Raw genomic sequence first — 21,611 nt, 5'->3', positions numbered from 1 at the left:
GGCCGCCCCCAGGTGGTGAGGATAGGAAACATCTCCACCCTGCCGCTCCTCAACACTGGGGCCCCACAAGGGTGTGTTCTCAGCTCTCTCCTGTACTCCCTGTTCACCCACGTCTGTTTGGCCATGCACGCCTCCAACTCAATCATCAAGTTTGCGGACGACACTACAGTGGTAGGCTTGATTACCAACAACGACGAGACGGCTTACAGGGAGGAGGTGAGGGCCCTCGGAGTGTGGTGTCAGGAAAATAACCTCACACTCAATGTCAACAAAACAAAAAAGATGATCGTGGACTTCAGGAAACAGCAGAGGGAGCAGCCCCCTATCCACATCGACGGGACAGTAGTGGAGAGGGTAGTAAGTTAAGTTCCTCGGCGTACACATCACAGACAAATGATCCACCCACACAGACAGCGTGGTGAAGAAGGCGCAGCAGCGCCTCTTCAACCTCAGGAGGCTGAAGAAATTTGTCTTGTCACCAAAAACACACAAACTTTTACAGATGCACAATCAAGAGCATCCTGTCGGGCTGTATCACCGCCTGGTACGGCAACTGCTCCGCCCATAATCGTAAGGCTCTCCAGAGGGTACTGAGGTCTGCACAACGCATCACCGGGGGCAAACTACCTGCCCTCCAGGACACCTACACCAACCAGGACACCTACACCAACCGTTGTCACAGGAAGGCCAAAAAGATCATCAAGGACAACAACCACCCGAGCCACTGCCTGTTAACCCCGCTATCATCCAGAAGGCGAGGTCAGTACAGGGACCGAGAGACTGAAAAACAGCTTCTATCTCAAGGCCATCAGACTGTTAAACAGCCATCACTAATATTGAGTGGCTGCTACCAACATACTAACTCAACTCTAGCCACTTTAATAATGGAAAAATTGATGTCATAAATGTATCACTAGCCACTTTAAACAATGCCACTTAATATAATGTTTACATATCCTACATTACTCATCTCATATGTATATACTGTACTATATACCATCTATTGCATCTTGCCTATGCCGTTCGGCCATCACTCATTCATATATTTTTATGTACATATTCTTTCCTTTACACGTGTGTGTATAAGTTAGTTGTGGTGAAATTGTTAGGTTAGATATTACTGCATGGTTGGAACTAGAAGCACAAGCATTTCGCTACACTCGCATTAACATATGCTAACCATGTGTATGTGACAAATAACATTTGATTTGCTCAGATAGCTGATGTTTAAAGTTAATGAGGGAAATATAAGTCTCCAACTTCAATGATTTTTGCAATTCATTCCAGTCACTGGCAGCAGAGAACTGGAAGGAAAGGCGGCCAAAGGATATGTTGGCTTTGGGGATGACCAGTGAGATATACCTGCTGGAGCACGTGCTACGGGTGGGTGTTGTTATCGTGACCAGTGAGCTGAGAAGGCGGAGCTTTACCAAGCATAGACTTATAGATGACCTGGAGCCAGTGGGTCTGGCGATGAATATGTAGCGAGGGCCAGCCGACTAGAGCATACACGTCGCAGTGGTATAAGGTGATTTGGTGACAAAACGGATGGCACTGTGATAGACTGCATCCAGTTTGCTGAATAGAGTATTGGAAGCCATTTTGTAGATGACATAGCCGAGGTCAAGGATCGGTAGGAAGGTCAGTTTTACTAGGGTAAGTTTGGCGGCGTGAGTGAAGGAGGCCAAGACCTCCACAAGTCTGGTTCATCCTTGGGAGCAATTTCTAAACGCCTGAAGGTACAAAGCAGCCACTGCTCCAAAACTGCCATAAAAAAGCCAGACTACGGTTTGCAACTGCACATGGGGACAAAGATTGTACTTTTTGGAGAAATGTCCTCTGGTCTGATGAAACAAAAATGGAACTGTTTGGCCATGACCATCGTTATGTTTGGAGGAAAAAGGGGGATGCTTGCAAGACGAAGAACACCATCCCAACCGTGAAGCATAGGGGTGGCAGCATCGTGTTGTGGGGGTTCTTTGCTGCAGGAGGGACTGGTGCACTTCACAAAATAGATGGCATCATGAGAAGGAAAATGATGTGGATATATTGAAGCAACATCTCAAGACATCAGTCAGGAAGTTAAAGCTTGGTTGCAAGTGGGTCTTCCAAATGGACAATGACCCCAAGCATACTTCCAAAGTTGTGGCAAAATGGCTTATGGACAACAAAGTCAAGGTATTGAGTGGCCATCACAAAGCCCTTACCTTAACCTCATAGAAAAATGGGCCAAAATTCACCCAACTTATTGTGGGAAGCTTGTGGAAGGCTACCCAAAACGTTTGACCCAAGTTAAACAATTTAAAGGCAATGCTAACAAATACTAATGGTGTGTATGTAAACTTCTGACCCACTGGGAATGTGATGAAAGAAATAAAATCTGAAATAAATAATTCTCTACTATTATTCTGACATTTCACATTCTGAATAAAGTGGTGATCCTAACTGACCTAAAACAGGGAATTCTTACTAGGATTAAATGTCAGGAATTGTGAAACTGAGTTTAAATGTATTTGGCTAAGGTATATGTAAACTTCTGACTTCAACTGTATGTGTGCATGCCTTCTGCTCCTTCTACAAAGGAAATTATTGATCGATCAATACTATAATAGTTTTAGCAAAAACATTTTAAGTTACAATCTGTAGAAACTGAGAATAGAAAGGTTCACAACAGCAAAGTCAAAAAATATATTGCAAATAGAAATCCAATATGGATGGTGTTAAGAGATCGATGGGAGGGGTTGAGTAGAGCTGAAGGGTGGCATTAAAAACAAAAACTAATGTAAAATATACTTTCCAATAATGGAAAATGTATTTAAAAAGAGCTGTGTGTAAACATACACACACAAGATTTTAGACCCCTTGACTTTTTCCACAATTTGTTACGTTACAGCCATGTTCTGAAGTGGATTCAATCTATGCACAATACCCATATTGACTAAGAGATAACCGGTTATTAGGCACAGATCTGAGGAAGGGTACTAAAAAATGTATGCAGCGTTGAAGGTCCCCAAGAACACAGTGGCCTACATCATTCTTAAATGGAAGAAGTTTGGAACCACCAAGACTTCCTAGAGCTGGCTGCCCGGCCAAACTGAGCAATCGGAGGAAAGGGGCCTGTTTAGGGAGGTGACCAAGAACCATATGGTCAGTGTAACAGAGCTACAGAGTTCCTCTGTGGAGATGGTTGTCCTTCTGGAAGGTTCTCCCATCTCTGAAGCACTCCACCAATCAGGCCTTTAGGGTAAAGTGGCCAGACTGAAGCCATTCCTCAGTAAAAAGCCATTCCTTTGTCAAAAGGCACCTAAAGGACTCTGACCATGAGAAACAAGATTCTCTGGTCTGATGAAACCAAGATTGAACTCTTTGGCCTAACTTTTGACTGGTACTGTATATATTATATACATTTACAAAAAAATATATGGGGGTTGAAATTGATGCAGACAATGACATTGATAGAAGCTACAATCCATCTGCAATATTAAAGCTGATCTACCCCCTAAAACAAGAGAAAAAAATAAAGATAATTATCTCGATGTCTCTCTCGCTTTCTCTTTCTCCTTTTCTCTCCACCCAGACCTATTATCTTGACAGTAGCTAAATGCTGGGATCCGTCACCCCAGGGCTACTTCACCCTCCCACGCAGTGAGTAACCTGTTATCTCCTAGGCTCTTTCTCAGTTCCTCTTTCCTTGATTCCTTGCATCCTCTCTCCTCACAACACACGAGGTCGAAGATCCAAAGTCCCTTCCCCTCTGACCTTCTCGTTTTGAGAACGAGGAGAGGGAAGACATGAGAAATCGAGCAAAGACTAAATGCGAAATGAGCCTCGGCTGAGAAATCCACCCAATGGTAGAGGAGACTACAACCCCTCATAGTGTACACCCCCATTGTGCTTCCAGATGAGCCGATCCGGCCCATAGACCCGGCTGTGTGGGTGAGCCATTCTGTGGCCCTGACAGGGGCCTACCCTCCCTACCCCGGCAGCTCCTCTCTCAGCACCATCACCTCCAACTCCTCGGTGACCGAGACAGAGCGTGAGTCCCTCTGCCTGTCTCTGGCCCACAAAGGTAAGGTCTGTTTTTATTTACTATGTTTGAGTCTTCTCGTGTCTCTTTCTCTCTCTCTCTCTCGCTTTCTCTCTTGTAAGTCTCAAGTTTTGTCATTTTGCTCATTGATCTCTGTTGAAGATTTAAGTCAGGGTTTCCCAAACTCGGTCCTGGGCCCCCAAGGGGTGCACATTTTGGTTTTTGCCCTAGCACTACTCAGCTGATTGCAATAGTAAACTAATTATCAAGCTTTGATCATTTGAATTAGCTGTATAGTGTTAGGGCAAAAAAACTACATCGCGAGGACCGAGTTTGGGAAACACTATTTTAAGTTCTCTTCTCCCTCAAGTGTTAAGTTCTGTCTACCTTAGTTGTTGATAATCAATAGATTTTTTTGACAGTCTGTTTCTCTTAATCTTACCCTCTTCTCATCTCTCTCCAGGTTTTGATGACTTCAACCTGTCCCTCCACTCTGACATGGCGTCGGTGGCGAAGGCCATGGCCTCCCCAGAGTCTGGTCTGGAGGTTCGGGACAGGATGTGGCTCAAGATCACCATCCCCAACGCCTTCCTTGGTGAGAGAACTGCTTCCAGATCTGTTTGTGCTGTATAGCCAACTTCTAGGGTGCTGTTGTATTTGGATTGGAAATAAATATTATATTGTTGAAAAGTTATAACTAGTATTAGGGTTTAATTAAAAATATATAAACAATAATAATACCGATGACCGGTATCCCAGGACTACCCAACCAAGCACCTTCACAAAAAAATACAAAATGTGCACGCATGAACCGGACATAAACTTTTATTTGACTAGGTAAGTTGAATGAGAACACATTCTCGTTTACAGCAACGGCCTTGGGAATAGTTACAGGGGAGGTGGGGCAATGAATAAGCCAATTGGAAGCTGAGGACGATTAGGTGGCCATGGTGGTATGAAGGTCAGATAGGAAATGTAGCCAGGACACCAGGGTTAACACCCCTAATCTTAACAATAAGTGCCATGGGATCTTTAGTGACCACAGAATCGAGGCAGCCGTGTAACATCCCATCTGAAAGATGGCACCCTACACAGGGCAATGTCCCCAATCACTGCCCTGGGGTATTGGGATATTTGTTTAGACCAGAGAAAAGAGTTCCTCCTACTTGCCCCCCAACTCCACTTCCAACATATGGTCTCCCATTCAGGGACCGACTAGGACCGACCCTGCTTAGCTTCAGAGGCAAGCCAGCAGTGGGATACAGGGAGGTATGCTGCTGGCAAACTCTCTGGCGTCATTCATAGCCTACATTAGACCAGTCATCACAATTCTACCAGCCTGCCGTATTTAGCTTACTCCACATAATGTCAATAGAAAACATCACTTACTTGCATGACTTCTATAAATTGCTGTCTCATGTGTAGGCTACTCATGACGCAGATTCACAAATCTCTTTATGGCACTGGTAGAAGCTCAAAATATGAACTGCAGCTACTCACTGGTCACAAAATGACTGGTATATTGTGATTACAACCGTGCCTCTAGGAAATAGATATTTGCAACATTGGTCCATGATGTTAAAATAACAAAAGCGAGTGCACGGCTAGCAGATAGCGGCTAGCAGATACCATAGACTTCCAGTCATTGTACTAACCCTACTTAGCAGTTGCGCTAGTGCTAGATAGCAACTTACTTCAAACAGGGTGCAGAGACATAAAAATGGTATCCATGAGTTCATCTGACTCTGGGGAAGTAGATATAGGGCGTCATTACCAAAATCACAAAGTGTCCCTTTTTAAATTGGCTGGGCCTAATATAGCAACAAATGCTGACACTACACATCCAAGTATATCTGACCAAATTATGAAAGACAAATTGTACTTTTGAATTCCGTAAAGTCAGTGTGGAAGAGGTGAAATCAACAATGACAAGCCAGGCCTCCCGGGTGGTGCAGTGGGCTAAGGCAGTGCTAGTTGTGCCACCAGAGACTCTGGGTTCGAGCCCAGGATCTGTCGCAATGACGAGCCACCGCTATCTGACAATCTGGATGGAAAATTACTGAAGATAATAGTGGATCACACTCCTATTTGCCATATCTTCAAGTTAATTAAGCCTACTAGAAAGTGTGTGCCCTCAGGCCTGGAGGGAAGCTAAAGTCATTTCGCTACCCAAGAATAGTAAAGCCCCCTTTAGTGGCTCAAATAGCTGACCAATCAGCCAACCCTTAGTGAACTTATGGGATTTTTTTTTTGACCAAATTGACAACAGACTTTCAGCACGCATATAGGAAGGACACTCAACAATCACGGCATTTACACACTGATTGGCTGAGAGAAACTGATGATAAAAAGATTGTCAGTGCGGCTTTTGACATTATCGCTGCTGGAAAAAATGTAATGTGGATCAAGAGTTACTTGTCGAACAGAACAGAGGGTGTTCTTTAATGGAAGCCTCTCAAACATAACCTGGGGAATTCCTGCTTCTACCTGGGTTATCTGTTTAGGCCCCTTGCGCTTTTCAATTTTTACTAATTTGCAAATAAATTCATTAAAAATCCTACAATGTGATTTTCTGGATTTTTTTCTCTCATTTTGTCTGTTATAGTTGAAGTGTACCTATGATGAAAATTACAGGCCTCATCTTTTTAAGTGGGAGAACTTGCACAATTGGTGGCTGATTTAAATACTTTTTTGCCCCACTGTACATCTCGTAATGCATAATGTGGAAATAGAGCAAGTTGAGGTGACTAAATTGCTTGGAGTAACCCTGGATTGTAAACTGTCATGGTCAAAACATATTGATACAACAGTAGCTAAGATGGGGAGAAGTCTGTCCATAATAAAGCGCTGGTCTTCCTTAACAACACTATCAACAAGGCAGGTCCTACAGGCCCTGGTTTTGTTGCACCTGGACTACTGTTCAGTCATGACGTCAGGTGCCACAAAGAGGGACTTGGGAAAATTGCAGTTGGCTCAGAACAGGGCAGCACTGCTGGCCCTTAAAAGTACACGGAGCGCTAACATTAATGACATGCATGTCAACCTCTCATGGCTCAAAGTGGAAGAGAGACTGGCTTCCTCATTACTTGTTTTTGTAAGAGGTGTTGACAAGCTGAAGATACCATACTGTCTGTTTTTTAAAATACTCAAGACACCCATGCATACCCCACAAGACATGCCACCAGAGGTCTCTTCACAGACGAAGTCCAGAACAGACTATGGGAAGTGCACAGTACTATATAGAGCCATGACTACATGGAACTCTATTCCACATCAAGTAACTGATGCAAGCAGTAGAATCAGATTTTAAAAGTAGGTAAAAATACACCTTATGGAACAACGGGGACTGTGAAGTAAAACAAACAGGCACAGACACATGCATACACACACACACACACACACACACACACACACATGATAACATACACTCACGTACACGTAGATTTTGTGTTGTAAATATGTGGTAGTGGAGTATGGGCCTGGGGGCACACTTAGTGTGTTGTGAATTCTGTAATGAATGTATTGTAATGTTTTAAATTGTATAACTGCATTAATTTTGCCGGACCCCAGGAAGAGAGCAGCTAATAGGGATCCATAATAAATACAAATACACTAGGCTTTAAACAAATTGTGTGGTGACTGTAACAGAACCTTGAGTTGATAAAGTTTTGGCAAATACAATATTATAACCCCCCCCCCAGGGCCTTATTGCTTAAATAAGCCATTGGATTCCTGTCCACATTTCTCCATTTACAGTGGTATAGTCATGTCAATTTTTTGGGGACTGGTATTATATATTTTTTTAAATAGCATTTCCGGTCTGAACGGGAATACCAGGATATTACCGGGATGGTTGCAATTTTCTCCGCAAAGAAAATTGGTAGATTTACAAGCAAAGATTAAACCCTACAGTAGATCATAGGTGGGGTTCTAATGGATGATTGATTGGCAGATTCTGATGTAGTGGAGTGCCTCTATCAACACATCGGGGGGTTCTAGTGTAGGGTTCTAATGGATGATTGATTGGCAGGTTCTGATGTGGTGGAGTGGCTCTACCAACACATTGAGGGCTTCCAGGACCGTCGTGAAGCCAGGAAGTATGCCAGTAACTTGCTGAAAGCTGGCTTCATCCGCCACACGGTCAACAAGATCACCTTCTCGGAGCAATGCTATTACATTTTCGGTGACTTCAGCGACTGTGAGAACTGTGAGTAAAACAGCACAAGCCTTCGTGGCTAATTGCCCATAGGCCTGTTTTACTGTACTACAGAGATGGGCAACAGGTGGCCATCCCTGTATTATGATTATTTTGGATAAGAAAATTGTCTTGGTGCGGCACTCCTTTGTATTTCGAAATCCCGATGTGGCCCTCGAGCCTTAAGATGTTGCCGTGCCTTCTGTGCTTAGCTTTACAGTTTCGTTGCTGTTTGCTGTAAATATGTATATTTGCCATGGACTTTTATTTTGTGAGAGCTCTGGTAAAATGTCCTATGTATTGAAAATGAAGGTCAAATCATACATCACTGATTATAACTGTGCCATTACACTATTCTCTCCCAGACATGGCAAACCTCTCCCTGAATGACAACGACGGTTCTAGTGGGGCCTCAGACCAGGACACCCTGGCCCCCCTGCCCCTTCCGGGGGCCACACCCTGGCCCCTGATGCACACCTTCCCCTCCTACCAGTACACCTCCAACCCCTACTCCAGCCAGCCACCCCCCTACCACGAGCTTTCCAGCTACAGCTATGCGCCAGGCAGCACAGGGAGCCAGCATAGCGAGGGTGAGACTGGAGGGACAGGGTGGGGGGGGGGTGTATGTATACTGAACAAAAATATAAATGTAACATGCAATAATTTCAAAGATTTTAATGAGTTACAGTTCATATAAGTAAATTAATTTGGCCATATCTATGGATTTCACATGACTGGGAATACAGATATGCATCTGTTGGTCACAGATACCTTTTAATAAATGGTAGGGACGTGGATCAGAAAACCAGTCAGTATCTGATTTTACCACCATTTGCCTCATTCAGCACGACACATCTCCTTCACATAGAGTTGATCAGGCTGTTGATTGTGGCCTGAAGAATGTGGCCCCACTCCTCTTCAATGGCTGTGCAAAGTTGCTGGATATTGGCGGGAATTGGAACAAGCTGTTGTACACATCGATCCAGAGCATCCCAAACATGCTCAATGGGTGAAATGTCTGAGTATGCAGGCCATGGAAGAACTGAGACATTTTCAACTTTCAGGAATTGTGTACAGATCCTTGCAAGGCCGTGCATTATCATGCTGAAACATGAGGTGATGAATGGCACGACAATGGTCCTCAGGATCTCATCACGGTATCTCTGCATTCAAAATGCCTTCGATAAAATGCAATTGTGTTCATTGTCCATAGCTTATGCCTGCCAATACCATATCCCCACTGCTACCATACGTTGACATCAGCAAACCGCTCTCCCACACGGTGCCATACACATGGCCTGCGGTTGTGAGGCCTGTTGGACGTACTGTAAAATTCTCTAAAACAATGTTGAAAGTGGCTTATGGTAGAAAAATAAACATCCCCAATTCTCTGGCAACAGCTCTGGTGAACATTCCTGCAGTCAGCATGCCAGTTGCACGCTCCCTCAACTTGAGACATCCGTGGCATTGTGTTGACAAAACTGCACATTTTAGTGGCCTTTTCAATCAATCAATCAAATTTATTTTATATAGCCCTTCGTACATCAGCTGATATCTCAAAGTGCTGTACAGAAACCCAGCCTAAAACCCCAAACAGCAAGCAATGCAGGTGAAGAAGCACGGTGGCTAGGAAAAACTCCCTAGAAAGGCCAAAACCTAGGAAGAAACCTAGAGAGGAACCAGGCTATGTGGGGTGGCCAGTCCTCTTCTGGCTGTGCCGGGTGGAGATTATAACAAAACATGGTCAAGATGTTCAAATGTTCATAAATGACCAGCATGGTCGAATAATAATAAGGCAGAATAGTTGAAACTGGAGCAGCAGCACAGTCAGGTGGACTGGGGACAGCAAGGAGTCATCATGTCAGGTATTCCTGGGGCATGGTCCTAGGGCTCAGGTCCTCCGAGAGAGAGAGAATTAGAGAGAGCATATGTGGGATGGCCAGTCCTCTTCTGGCTGTGCCGGGTGGAGATTATAACAGAACATGGCCAAGATGTTCAAATGTTCAAAAATGATCAGCATGGTCGAATAATAATAATAAGGCAGAACAGTTGAAACTGGAGCAGCAGCACAGTCAGGTGGACTGGGGACAGCAAGGAGTCATCATGTCAGGTATTCCTGGGGCATGGTCCTAGGGCTCAGGTCCTCCGAGAGAGAGAAAGAAAGAGAGAATTAGAGAGAGCATATGTGGGATGGCCAGTCCTCTTCTGGCTGTGCCGGGTGGAGATTATAACAGAACATGGCCAAGATGTTCAAATGTTCATAAATGATCAGCATGGTCGAATAATAATAATAAGGCAGAACAGTTGAAACTGGAGCAGCAGCACAGCCAGGTGGACTGGGGACAGCAAGGAGTCATCATGTCAGGTAGTCCTGGGGCATGGTCCTAGGGCTCAGGTCCTCCGAGAGAGAGAAAGAGAGAAGGAGAGAATTAGAGAACGCACACTTAGATTCGAATAGGACAGGAGAAGTACTCCAGATATAACAAACTGACCCTAGCCCCCCGACACATAAACTACTGCAGCATAAATACTGGAGGCTGAGACAGGAGGGGTCAGGAGACACTGTGGCCCACTCCGAGGACTCCCACTCTTTTGTCCCCAGCACAAGGTGCACTTGATCATGCTGTTGAATCAGCTTCTTAATATGTCACAGCTGTCAGGTGGATAGATTATCTTGGTAAAGGAGAAATGCTCAGTAACAGGGATGTAAACAAATTTGAGCACAACATTTTAGTGGCCTTTTATTGTCCCCAGTACAAGGTGCACATGAAATGATCATGCAGTTTAATCAGCTTCTTGATGTGCCACAGCTGTCAGGTGGATGGATTATCTTGGAAAAGGATAAATGCTCACTAACAGGGATGTAAACACATTTGTGCTCAATTTGAGATAAATAATATTTTATTTCAGCTCATGAGACCAACACTTTACATGTTGTGTTTATCTTTTTTTTCAGTGTAATTAATACATGTGTTATGGATGAATAATTAAAGAGTTCAGAGTTTTCCTGACAGGCCATACTCAGAAACTTGAACATTGTAGGGTTATGCAAGGGTTAAATAATGTCTCATTTGAATCAGAGCTATAGATAGCCTCTGTATGATTCTGGTTAGACTGTGATATTAGAATGTACTCCGCTTTTCTGGGGTGCCTGTTTTCACATTGTCCTGTCTTCTCTCACCCAGGGAGCCGGAGCAGTGGCTCCACCCGGAGCGAGGGAGAGAGACGGAGGGGAGGGAAAGGCGGAGGAGGGGTGGGCAGTACTAGCGGTCGGGATGAGAAGTCACCGGTAGGCGGAGACGGCAGGGACTCTCGCTCAGGAAGCGGCAGCGAATCAGAGTATTCTGTACGGAGCAGCCTGAGGAGGGGGGAACACGGAGGCTCGGCCACCCCCAGTGAACACAGCCACTATAGCCACGTCAGCCAGCGCTCACACCACCGCGCACCCCCTCCACACCTCCAATTCCCACAGGGCATCCCCCTTTCATACAACCCCATGATGCTTATGATGGTCCCCCAGCACCCCCATCACCCTCACGTGCACCCACACACCCTCCAGGGCCTGGGGCAGACAGGGCCCTCAATGCCGGGCCTGCCCCCTGGCACCACCCCCGGGGGACCTCCAGGGGCACCCCCAACCCGTGACCTGGGCTCTGTGCCCCCAGAGCTCACCGCCTCACGCCAGTCCTTCCACCTTGCCATGGGAAATCCCAGTGAGTTCTTTGTGGACGTCATGTAGGAGTGGAGACACTACAGAGGGTTGAGTCGCAAATGGCACCTAATTCCCTACTACATAGTACACTACTTTTGACCTGAGTCCAATGAGCCCTGGTCAAAAGTAGTGCCCTCTGGGACTGACCCAGAGGCTGTATATGGGGAAGTTGGTGTCCAGAATCAGAAGGATGCACGCTGCAGCATAAGGCAACATTAGAGTGGTACCAGCAAAATTCACAAGGTGCTTTGATTCATTTGAACTCTTGGAAAGCTTTAAGAGCCTAAACCCAGCCCAGACCATTGTCTCTCTTTGTGATGTCATTGGTTAACCAAGGTTTTATTAGGTGTCTCATCTGACAGGAATCAGTTACCTTTAGATGTTTACCTATCTCTGCTTTATCTTACAAGCTGGTAAACATGTAGAGGAAGCAAAGATGAGTAATTCCTGTCAGCTCAAGATTCACCTAATAAAAACCTTAAATTGAGCTTCATCAAGGGTAATGGGAATACCTACATTTCTTTGTTGTTCAGACAGGAACAGGTCATTATTATGTCATTTTGTACGATATGAAAACAGAATACATTTCACTTCATCAAGTAATTGTACATAATTCAAAATCATGTTTCTAAACATGTCACACACATCACTCATAGTGATATGGAGCATAGTACTACTATAGCCTACTTAGGAGGTTAATTGCTGTGGTGTTCTTGGAATACGGTACTAAAACACTACCAGCTGGAGAAGAAAAGTGTTGTATACATCATGTATCTGTTAATTGAAATGGATGAATTCATGCATTCACATTTGATCTACTGATAACCAGCAGTAGGAATGTTTTTTTTTTAATGAGAAGCACTGTTGGGTTTGTGTTGATATGCACTCACGCTCAGGGCCTGTATTCACAAAGCAAGTAGGTAGGCTGATCTAGGATCAGGTGCCCCCGTCCATATAACCGTATTCATTATGATTTGACAAGACTCTGATATGATTGAATAAGGGCCCAGATATTGTGGAGGCCTCCTGTCCTCTGCAGTAACTGGTGAGCCCCCTGATACATTTGTGATTTGCACCTTACTGGTCAGTCAGCTTGATGCAGTGTGTGAATTGGGCCGGTACACACAGGTACTGATTACTGGCCACTCTTTTATATTGGCTTAAATATATGATGAGTACTGGCACCCAAAATGACTACCGTACCAGCACTTATTTCAGTTCACTTCAAACACTGGGTGGATGACTGGGAGATGGAAGCTGGTACAGACCGACAGACTGAAGTATTTGGGATAGCAGTTGGTGAGGGTCAAAGAATGTAGTCTGGCTAAACCAGACTGAATGCTATGCTCTCACCATTGTTTGAGTGCTGCATTCAGTCTGGTTTAACCACGCTACAAAGAATAAAAAAGAAGCAAATACAAAATAGTTTATATAGCTCTGATCTCACACTCCTAACCACATTTTGTTTTTTAACTGAGTGACATACACTTTTTATGTATACATTTATATAATTGTATTAAAAGGTGCTTGATGACAAATAGTTATGTTTCTTAGTATGGCACAGTCAGTAATGCATTGTCATATTTGCTTGTTTGTCACTTGTTCATTTGAGCCATTTAGCGGACACTCTTATCCAGAGAGACTTAGTCAGTCCGTTCATCTTAAGATGGCGCAGGTGGAACAACCACATATCAGTCATAGTAAGTACATTTCTCCTCAAAGTAGCAAAGTCCGAGCTAGTAAGGGGGAAATTGCAATTGTATTACAGTTTATATACAACTCTAAAGTATGTTCCCCTTTATTTGTAGATAGCAATTTTGTGTATAAGCCTTAATTGTAATTTATAACTTTACTTCAATGATGGTGGCAAAATAAATATGACACTTATTTAATTGTTTTTAGAAGAAGCCTAATTTGGCTTTTGACGCTGTCCTTGAATAAAATAGTTATTATACTGAACAAAAATATAAATACAACATGCAACAATTTTAAGATTTTGCTCAGTTGTAGTTCATGTAAGGAAATCAGTCAATATAACTAAATAAATTGGGTCCTACTCTATGGATTGTGGGCCTGGGAGGTCATAGGTCCATCCACTTGGGAGCCAGGCCCAAATCAAGACCTTATCGTGAAATGCTTACTTACAAGCCGTTAACCAACAATGCAGTTGAAGAAATAGTCAAGAAAATATTTACTAAATTAACTAAATTGAATAAAAAATAAAAAAAAGTAACAAGAAAATGACATTGAGGCTATATACACAAGAGGTACAGGTACAGAGTCGATGTGCGGGGGTACAGGTTAGTCGAGGTCATTTGTAAAAAGTGACAATGTATAGATAATAAACAGTGAGTAGTAGCGGTGTAAAAACAAAAGCAGGGGTAGCCATTTGATTAATTGTTAAACAGTCTTAGGGTTTAGGGGTAGAAGCTGTTAAGGAGCCTTTTGGTCCTAGACTTGGCTCTTCGGTACCGCTTGCCGTGCGGTAGCAGAGAGAACAGTCTATGACTTGGGTGGCTGGAGTCTTTGGCAGTTTTTAGGGCCTTCCTCAGACATCGCCTGGTACAGAGGTCCTGGATGGCAGGAAGCTTGGCCCCAGTCCTGTAGCGTAGCATCCGTGTCATCTGACCACTTATGTATTGAGCGAGTCACTGGTACTTCCTGCTTTAGTTTTTGCTTGTACGCAGGAATCGGAAGGATAAAATTCAGGTCAAATTTGGCAAAAGGAGGGAGAGGTTTGTATGCGTGTGTGGAGTAAAGGTGGTCTTTTTTTTTTTTTTCCCCCAGTGAAGGAAAATCTTAATTTCACTAGATGATTTTGTGGCAACAGTTTGGGGAAGGCTCTTTCAGCTTGATAATGCCCCCATGCACAAAGTGAGGCCCATACAGAAATGGTTTGTCGAGATCGTTGTGGCCTGCACAGAGCCCTGACCTCAACCCCATCGAAAACCTTTGGTATTAATTGGAACGCAAACTGCAAGCCACGCTTAATCACCTAACATCAGTGCCCGACCTCACTAATAGTCGTGGCTGAATGGAAGGAAGCAAGTCCCCACAGCAATGTTCCAACATCTAGTGGAAAGCATTCCCAGAAGAGTGGAGGCTGTTGGAGCAGCAAAGGGGGAACCAACTCCATATTAATGCCCATGATTTTGGAATGAGATGTTCGACGAGCAGGTGTCCACATACTTTTGGTGTAGTGTATCAGTACACTCATAACTTAAGCATAACGTAACTTCTATTTGATCAAATAAGCCTCACGCAGCAAATAAGCCATTGCATTTTTTTGTTGACCAAATTCGACACTCATTGACATACAAAAACAAAAAACACCACCTGCTGGAGAAGACAGATTTTGGGCCCAGTTATCCCTCTCGCTTTGCCTCTTCCTCTCTGGCAACTTCACTATTGATTTTCTAGATACAGGTTCACTCAAACATTTTAAGCATTGTTTTTCAACTGATAGTTACAGCTGATTTGGGGATTTTATATTGATTCACTCTCCTTAAATATGTCATCTGATGTATTAGTTTCTACGGAAGTCCGGAGAGGACATGTGAATAACAAAATATACACTGAACAAATGTATAAACGCAACATGTAAAGTGTTTCATGAGCTGAAATAAAAGATCCCAGATGTTTTCCATCTGTACAAAAAGCTTATTTCTATCACAAACTGTCTCAGGGAAGCTCATCTGCATGCTCGTTGACCTCACCTGCGTCTTGAACTGACTGCAGTTCGGCGTTGTGAAAGACTTCAGTGGGAAAATGCTCACCTTCAATGATCATTAACACACTGGAGAAGTCTGCTCTTCACAGATGAATCCTGGTTTCAACTGTACCGGGCAGATGGCAGGCAGCCGATACATATCGGTTGTCCCGGTCAGGTGAAATCCATAGATTATGGCCTAATGAATTTATATCAATTGACTGATTTCCTTATATGAACTGTAACTCAGGTAACTCTTTGAATTTTTTTTTTTTTATTCTGTGTATTTTCCCTCGTTATGTCGATCAAGACTAATTTATCTTATGATCACTACATAAAAGTTGTTTTGTCAAACACAAGATAAACAAAAAGTACCACAATCATCCATTAATTTGTTCAGGTGCAGGATAACTACGTCATCATGTGGCTGTGTTGTTTGTTTGTTCGCAATGTGGGGCATTTAAGCCCTGAACGATGCCTGACAGGCAACCTGTCTCCCAGACTGTGTGCCACCCCCAAGACCACAACCCATTGCATGCAAGGAACAACGCAGCTAGTCTTGTGAGCTAGCTAGGTAGCTTGTTATCTATGCTGGTTGTTATCGAGCAGAACTGATATGTAGGGACACTTCATGTTTTGTGGATAATATTTACATTTACAGTGGGTGAGCTCCATTCCTGGCAGGCTGATCAGATGTTGCCTTGTAGTCTTTTTCATATGTAAGGCTTCTTGCAGACAGCCGGCCGGGCGCATGCACGCTGACTCGGTCGCCAGTTGTACGGTGCGGCTGGCTTCCGGGACACGCGAGCAGTGTTTCAAGAAGCAGTGCAGCTTGGTATAACAGTATAACGTTAGACCGTCCCCTCGCCCATACCCGGGCGCGAACCAGGGACCCTCTGCACACATCAACAACAGTCACCCCTCGAAGCATCCATCGCTCCACAAAAGCCGCGGCCCTTGCAGAGCAAGGGGAACCACTACTTCAAGGTCTCAGAGCAAGTGACGTCACCGATTGAAACGCTATTTAGCGCGCACCGCTAACTAAGCTAGCCGTTTCACATCCGTTATATTGGCAGGGGACTTGCAGCATGGGCCAAGACTAACTACCAGTTGGATATCACGAAAAAAGGGGTTAAAAGTACAACCGCAGCTGCTTTCCAATCTTTGGGAATCTCAGACGTCACAAAAGAGAGATTAAACAGGCTAGTAATAGGGGTGGCAACAATTTCGGCAGATCATTTTAGAAATAATTATTTACGGTCCATTGAGGTATTTAAAACAGTATTATAATCTCCCACCATAACAATAGAGTCTTGTATTGCTTGTAGGGTTGATAAATTATTGTGTATGTATTTTCAGAGGAGCGTGGACCATCATTATTTGGACTTTATAGATTAATGAGCCAAATCTGTTATAGTCCAACAACATACTTAAAATAATCCATCTACTTGGATCTGTTAGGACAATTTGCACATTAGAAGCAAAATTATTGTTAATGAATATCATCACCCATTTTGAGTTTCGTTGCCAATGGGATAAGTATATTTCATCCCCCCCAGTCCCTTTTCCACACAACTTCAGATGTATTTTTTTGTGAACTTGTTCTAATAGCCTTTTGGTAAAGTTCTCCATGTTTGTTGTCAAGGAAGCTAATTTGTTTTTATACAGGATGTACCGCCCCCACCTACTATCACCCAATCATGTCAATACAGAGCTAAACGGAGCTATGTGGAGCCCTCCACATTGTTACAAAATCTGGGAGGCTCATGGCATCACCGTACTGAGCTCGATTTGGCCTTCGCAAGCCTCGGAGGCTCTGCAATTGTGTCACGCCCTCCACACAGTGCCTCTGGACCACATGTTCGGAACAAGCATCAATAGACTTTAATCCTGCTGTAGAATTCATTCCGGCCAGCAGGAAGGCCAAAAGAATTAGTGACTAAAATGAACCAGTCACTCAGAAAAAAAGAATAATGACTCTTGAGTCAGTAAAATGAGTGGTTCAAAAAGAACGAATCGTTCGTGAACTGCACATCACTATTGTTCACACGCGTATCTTTGGGCAGATACGTGTTGGACTTTAGCTATACGTGCTAAAGTCCAACTTCAAAACATAAATGAGAAAAAAAAACTGTAACAATATGCAGATCAAAAACATGAAAATAACCCATTTATGTTCTGTGTTGTCAGGAAGCCACGACGATTAATTGGTCAACACGTAGAGTATGGCTTGAACCAGAACCGATAATTAAAAAAACAATATTTTAATAATCAAATTATTGATTATTCAAATGATTGGTTATTCAATTTCTCGTTATGTAATGTTTCCTTAGACAATAAAAACAAAAAACAAAACCATTTATGTTGTTTGATTTCAGATTCAAATAAAATAAAAGAGGCAGGACTCTTTACTCGAGTTTTATCTTGTCATGTAATAGGAAATATTAATTCGATAAAAACTATAACTATTTTTCATCCACATTGCCACGCTTCATAAATACTGCACCCTCATCTTCAAAACTCCTAGTTATACAACCATGTAACTTAGAAATTCGCTGGAAAGAAACTTGACAAATATTTATTGTTTTGGTGAATAGTCATGACTGGTTCAGTTTATCTGTCCTGTGGTAAAACAATTATTATATTGCTGCTTACACCTTGATTACACCAACAGAATATTGGTACATCAGAAGTATGGAATGCGGCATTAGCCTCGTTATGATCAAGGCGTGACAGAAATTGTAGCAGAAGGTGAACTGATGAATGATGAACTTTTGTTGCACACATATTCAGATGATGCTGTGTACCATTTTGCGCGAAACACTGTCGGCGTGATCAAGGCGTTAATCTGGATGCAAATTCAGTTTTGAGTTCCACAGGAGTCATTTGCGTACCTGGACGTTTCTGACTGGTCTTGGAACTATGACAACTGGATGGGATATGTAGTGATTTTGCCAACACAGCCTATGCCCCTTTAACCTTTTTTAAACTATCGCATTTGTTGATTTAAATCGGAATGTATTAGTATAATGAGTAATCCAGGAATGGAACAAGCTAATTGGCTCTAGAAAAGTAGATAAAATAGAGACTCTACAGAGCTACAATGAATTGCTATATTACCTCTGGACAGGAAGAGTCTACGGAGCTCCTCCTCCACCTCGTCACTCTATGCAGCCTACACTTCCGTATTTCCGCTGTGTCCTGTGCATAGATTCCAAGAAGCTAGACAAGTCTTCCGTATGCGCTGTCTAGACCCGGTCAGACAGGCAGCTGGTGTGTCTAGAATACTCTTTCTATGCTCTGGCCATTTTCTTCAGTGTAATTTTTTCTAGGTTACACAACGGCAGCAGCCTACTTGAATAAGTCACAGATTTTGACTCAGAAGGACAAATTCGTCCATTCGGAGCGCTGATTCGGGACACAAGATCAAACAGATCTCTTTAACCTAATTCTATAGATAGTTAAGGCGGTCGTTCAATATGCTTTTGGGCAAAGTGAGTTTGACTCCTGCGTTGTGCACAGCACTTCGTATCTCCCCTGCCTTTTCCGGGTAAGTAAATACATTCTCACTGACAAAACAGCTTTAAAACTATATATTTATATACATTCAATAATTTTCTATTCGTATTTGTATTCGTGTAGGATTCAGAAGCAGATCGGAGCAGCAGCCACGCAGAATGCCCGCCTCTATGCTTCTTCTCAGGCCGCGGAGGTAGGCAGTGCGCTGTCATAAAACACAACACTCACAGCCACGCACTCGTTTTCCTGCTAAAATTGGAAACATTGTATCAATGAACAAACATTGTAACAGTGATTATTCTAAACAGAGGCGTTTATGTTGCCATCTTGACAGCTCATGGGTTATGTGTTCAGGTGTTGAAACAAACCATGCTACGTCATAATGTTGTATTAATAAAATGTTATCCAAATGAGATAAGCGTAACTGATAAAAGGATGACATTGCTTCCAGTGGAGGTAACCTATATGGACCTACCATATCCATCAGGATACGTAATAGCATCGAGAAGTGGGGGAAAGTTCACCGTGGACTCACGTGACTCCAATCTAGGTTATAGGTGGCGCTGAGTTCTATTTCCATTCAATGATAGACAGGGGACAGCAGGACACAGCCAGGTCACACAGTACATGTGTCTGACCAATGACCATGTCAATAGAGTACCACAGTATGAGTCATAATAACCATAAAACCTAGTGGTCAAACAGGGAAATGGTTCCAATTGTTTTCCCACCATACATTTTTCCCAAAGGGGATTGTAGAAACACTTAAAATAAGGGCTGTTGGGTGTAGGCTTACCCTGGCGTGACGTTTTGATAACCATGTAAATCTCTCTCAGACAAAGTGACCTTTATCAATATATGTGCCTGTATTCACCTCCCAAAAATGAAACGCTAATTAGCTGCTAATGTGGCTATCATAAAGGATATTTTATCCAAACAATTTGAGGGAGTGCGCACGTGGCTATTCTGTGTTGAGTGTTAACAAAGAAACAGGTACTCCAATATGCTTCATTTAGAGTTATGAAACTTTAGTTGTCATACATATGATGGGCTATATGCTTTTGATTTTTAATGCATTGTAAGGCTGCATGATGAGAGTAATGAGGATTTGAAAAAAGTCACATCAAAGGCATGAGCTCTACTTTGTTGTTTTTTTGCGCAGGCTTTACACACTTCATCAGTCTCTCATTCACAATTTGACAAGCAGTTGATAATGCCTCAAATTTCCCAGTTGCATCATCTATATGTGTGGCCGTAATGCCCCCTAAAAAAAGTCCATACCGTTTGCGGTTAGTGGCCGTTGTGCCCTTGGGCTGAAAAAATAATTACAATTCCCTTCTCCTGGCTGCGTGCCAAAGCACCTGTCATTCACATGGTTCTCTGTCACACGATTGGGTCTTTCTCACAGGCTAGTGAGAGTGTGAAGACTGACATATCGAGGACGCAACTGCACATGTCCTTATCCCATTCCAAGGTGCATATTGGAAGAACTGTCCACATTTACTTTTCGTCAGCCAACAAGATGAGTAGGCCTAACGAACAGCAAAAGCCCTAGCCAATGTCAATCTACTATCCCCATAGTACAAAGGTCCAACTATTCTGTGCGAGAAATACATATTCCAAACATAGTCTGGGACAGTTGTTGGGATGCGATAGATCCCAAATGAATACAAATTCTAGCATCAAATAACATATTTTACGCAATGTGGCTGACACAACATCAGAACGTTTAGCTTAAAATGTTGACCAGCTATTAGGCTATTTCTACACATTATAAGCACAGCAATGCTTGAAGTGTGAATGTCCCATTAGCTTGAAAACACCATTATCAAAAGTGACCCAAATGTGATTATGCATGTAATGCTTTTATTATAAAGGTGCATTCTTATGGTGAAAATGATCTTCCCCTAACTTGAAACTCATGCTCTGTGTAGGTGTGCCAGTTAGACTCTACACCCATTGTAAAGCGGATTCATGTGCTTAATTTTAAGAAGTTATTTGGCCACTTGAGTTGTGATACAAACCTTATCAAAACATATAGGACTATGGGCTGGGCTACATGAGGTGTGCGACTATGATTTGTAGAAGTTGCAAAAAAAGACATTGGGCTGTTTTTGCCGTAAGCTGGGCATCATTCACAAGTGATGGGCTATTGTTGCCATAGATATCCGGCACTTACAAAATATCACTGGCAGACCAGATGGTGGCGCTATAACAAGTGATTGAAAATGCATACATGAAAAGGTCACGCCCCTCACCCCGTTTGATCTAAAGTCACGAAATTCGGTACATATGGTGCTTTCACTTCAACTGGGGGGAAAAAAGAGGTCAAATCATGATGTCAGTGATCTCCAGGTCGGAAAGTCAGAGCTCTAGAAAGAGACCCAAGTTTCCGACTTGGAATTTTGAGTTGGATGACCGTTGAAAACAAAATCCCAGTTGGAGCTTC

At 43.1% G+C, this 21,611-nt stretch overlaps 2 protein-coding genes across 3 annotated transcripts in view; both read left to right on the top strand.

The window, feature by feature from the left end:
• The window catches only part of LOC110490131 (segment polarity protein dishevelled homolog DVL-2), a 34,066-nt gene extending 20,594 nt beyond the window's left edge, over positions 1-13,472 (top strand). Inside the window, exons 10-15 of one of the 2 annotated variants that reach the window (XM_021563324.2) lie at positions 3,578-3,645; positions 3,902-4,069; positions 4,491-4,622; positions 8,058-8,234; positions 8,588-8,812; positions 11,408-13,472. In XM_021563324.2, the coding sequence (XP_021418999.1) occupies positions 3,578-3,645; positions 3,902-4,069; positions 4,491-4,622; positions 8,058-8,234; positions 8,588-8,812; positions 11,408-11,961 (1,324 nt within the window). In that variant the 3' untranslated portion in view covers positions 11,962-13,472. Of the gene's footprint in view, positions 1-3,577; positions 3,646-3,877; positions 4,070-4,490; positions 4,623-8,057; positions 8,235-8,587; positions 8,813-11,407 lie in introns of both variants that reach the window. The other variant, XM_021563323.2, reaches the window with a different exon arrangement.
• A 5,381-nt stretch (positions 13,473-18,853) lies between these two features.
• acadvl (acyl-CoA dehydrogenase very long chain) overlaps positions 18,854-21,611 on the top strand; it is a 35,375-nt gene continuing 32,617 nt past the window's right edge. Inside the window, exons 1-2 of the mRNA XM_021563322.2 lie at positions 18,854-19,193; positions 19,286-19,355. Of these exons, the coding sequence (XP_021418997.1) occupies positions 19,123-19,193; positions 19,286-19,355 (141 nt within the window). The 5' untranslated portion in view covers positions 18,854-19,122. The remainder of the gene's footprint in view (positions 19,194-19,285; positions 19,356-21,611) is intronic.

This window comes from Oncorhynchus mykiss, chromosome 15 (assembly GCF_013265735.2).
Source record: "Oncorhynchus mykiss isolate Arlee chromosome 15, USDA_OmykA_1.1, whole genome shotgun sequence".
NCBI lineage: Eukaryota > Metazoa > Chordata > Actinopteri > Salmoniformes > Salmonidae > Oncorhynchus > Oncorhynchus mykiss.
This window is presented reverse-complemented; position numbering and strand designations above follow the sequence as displayed.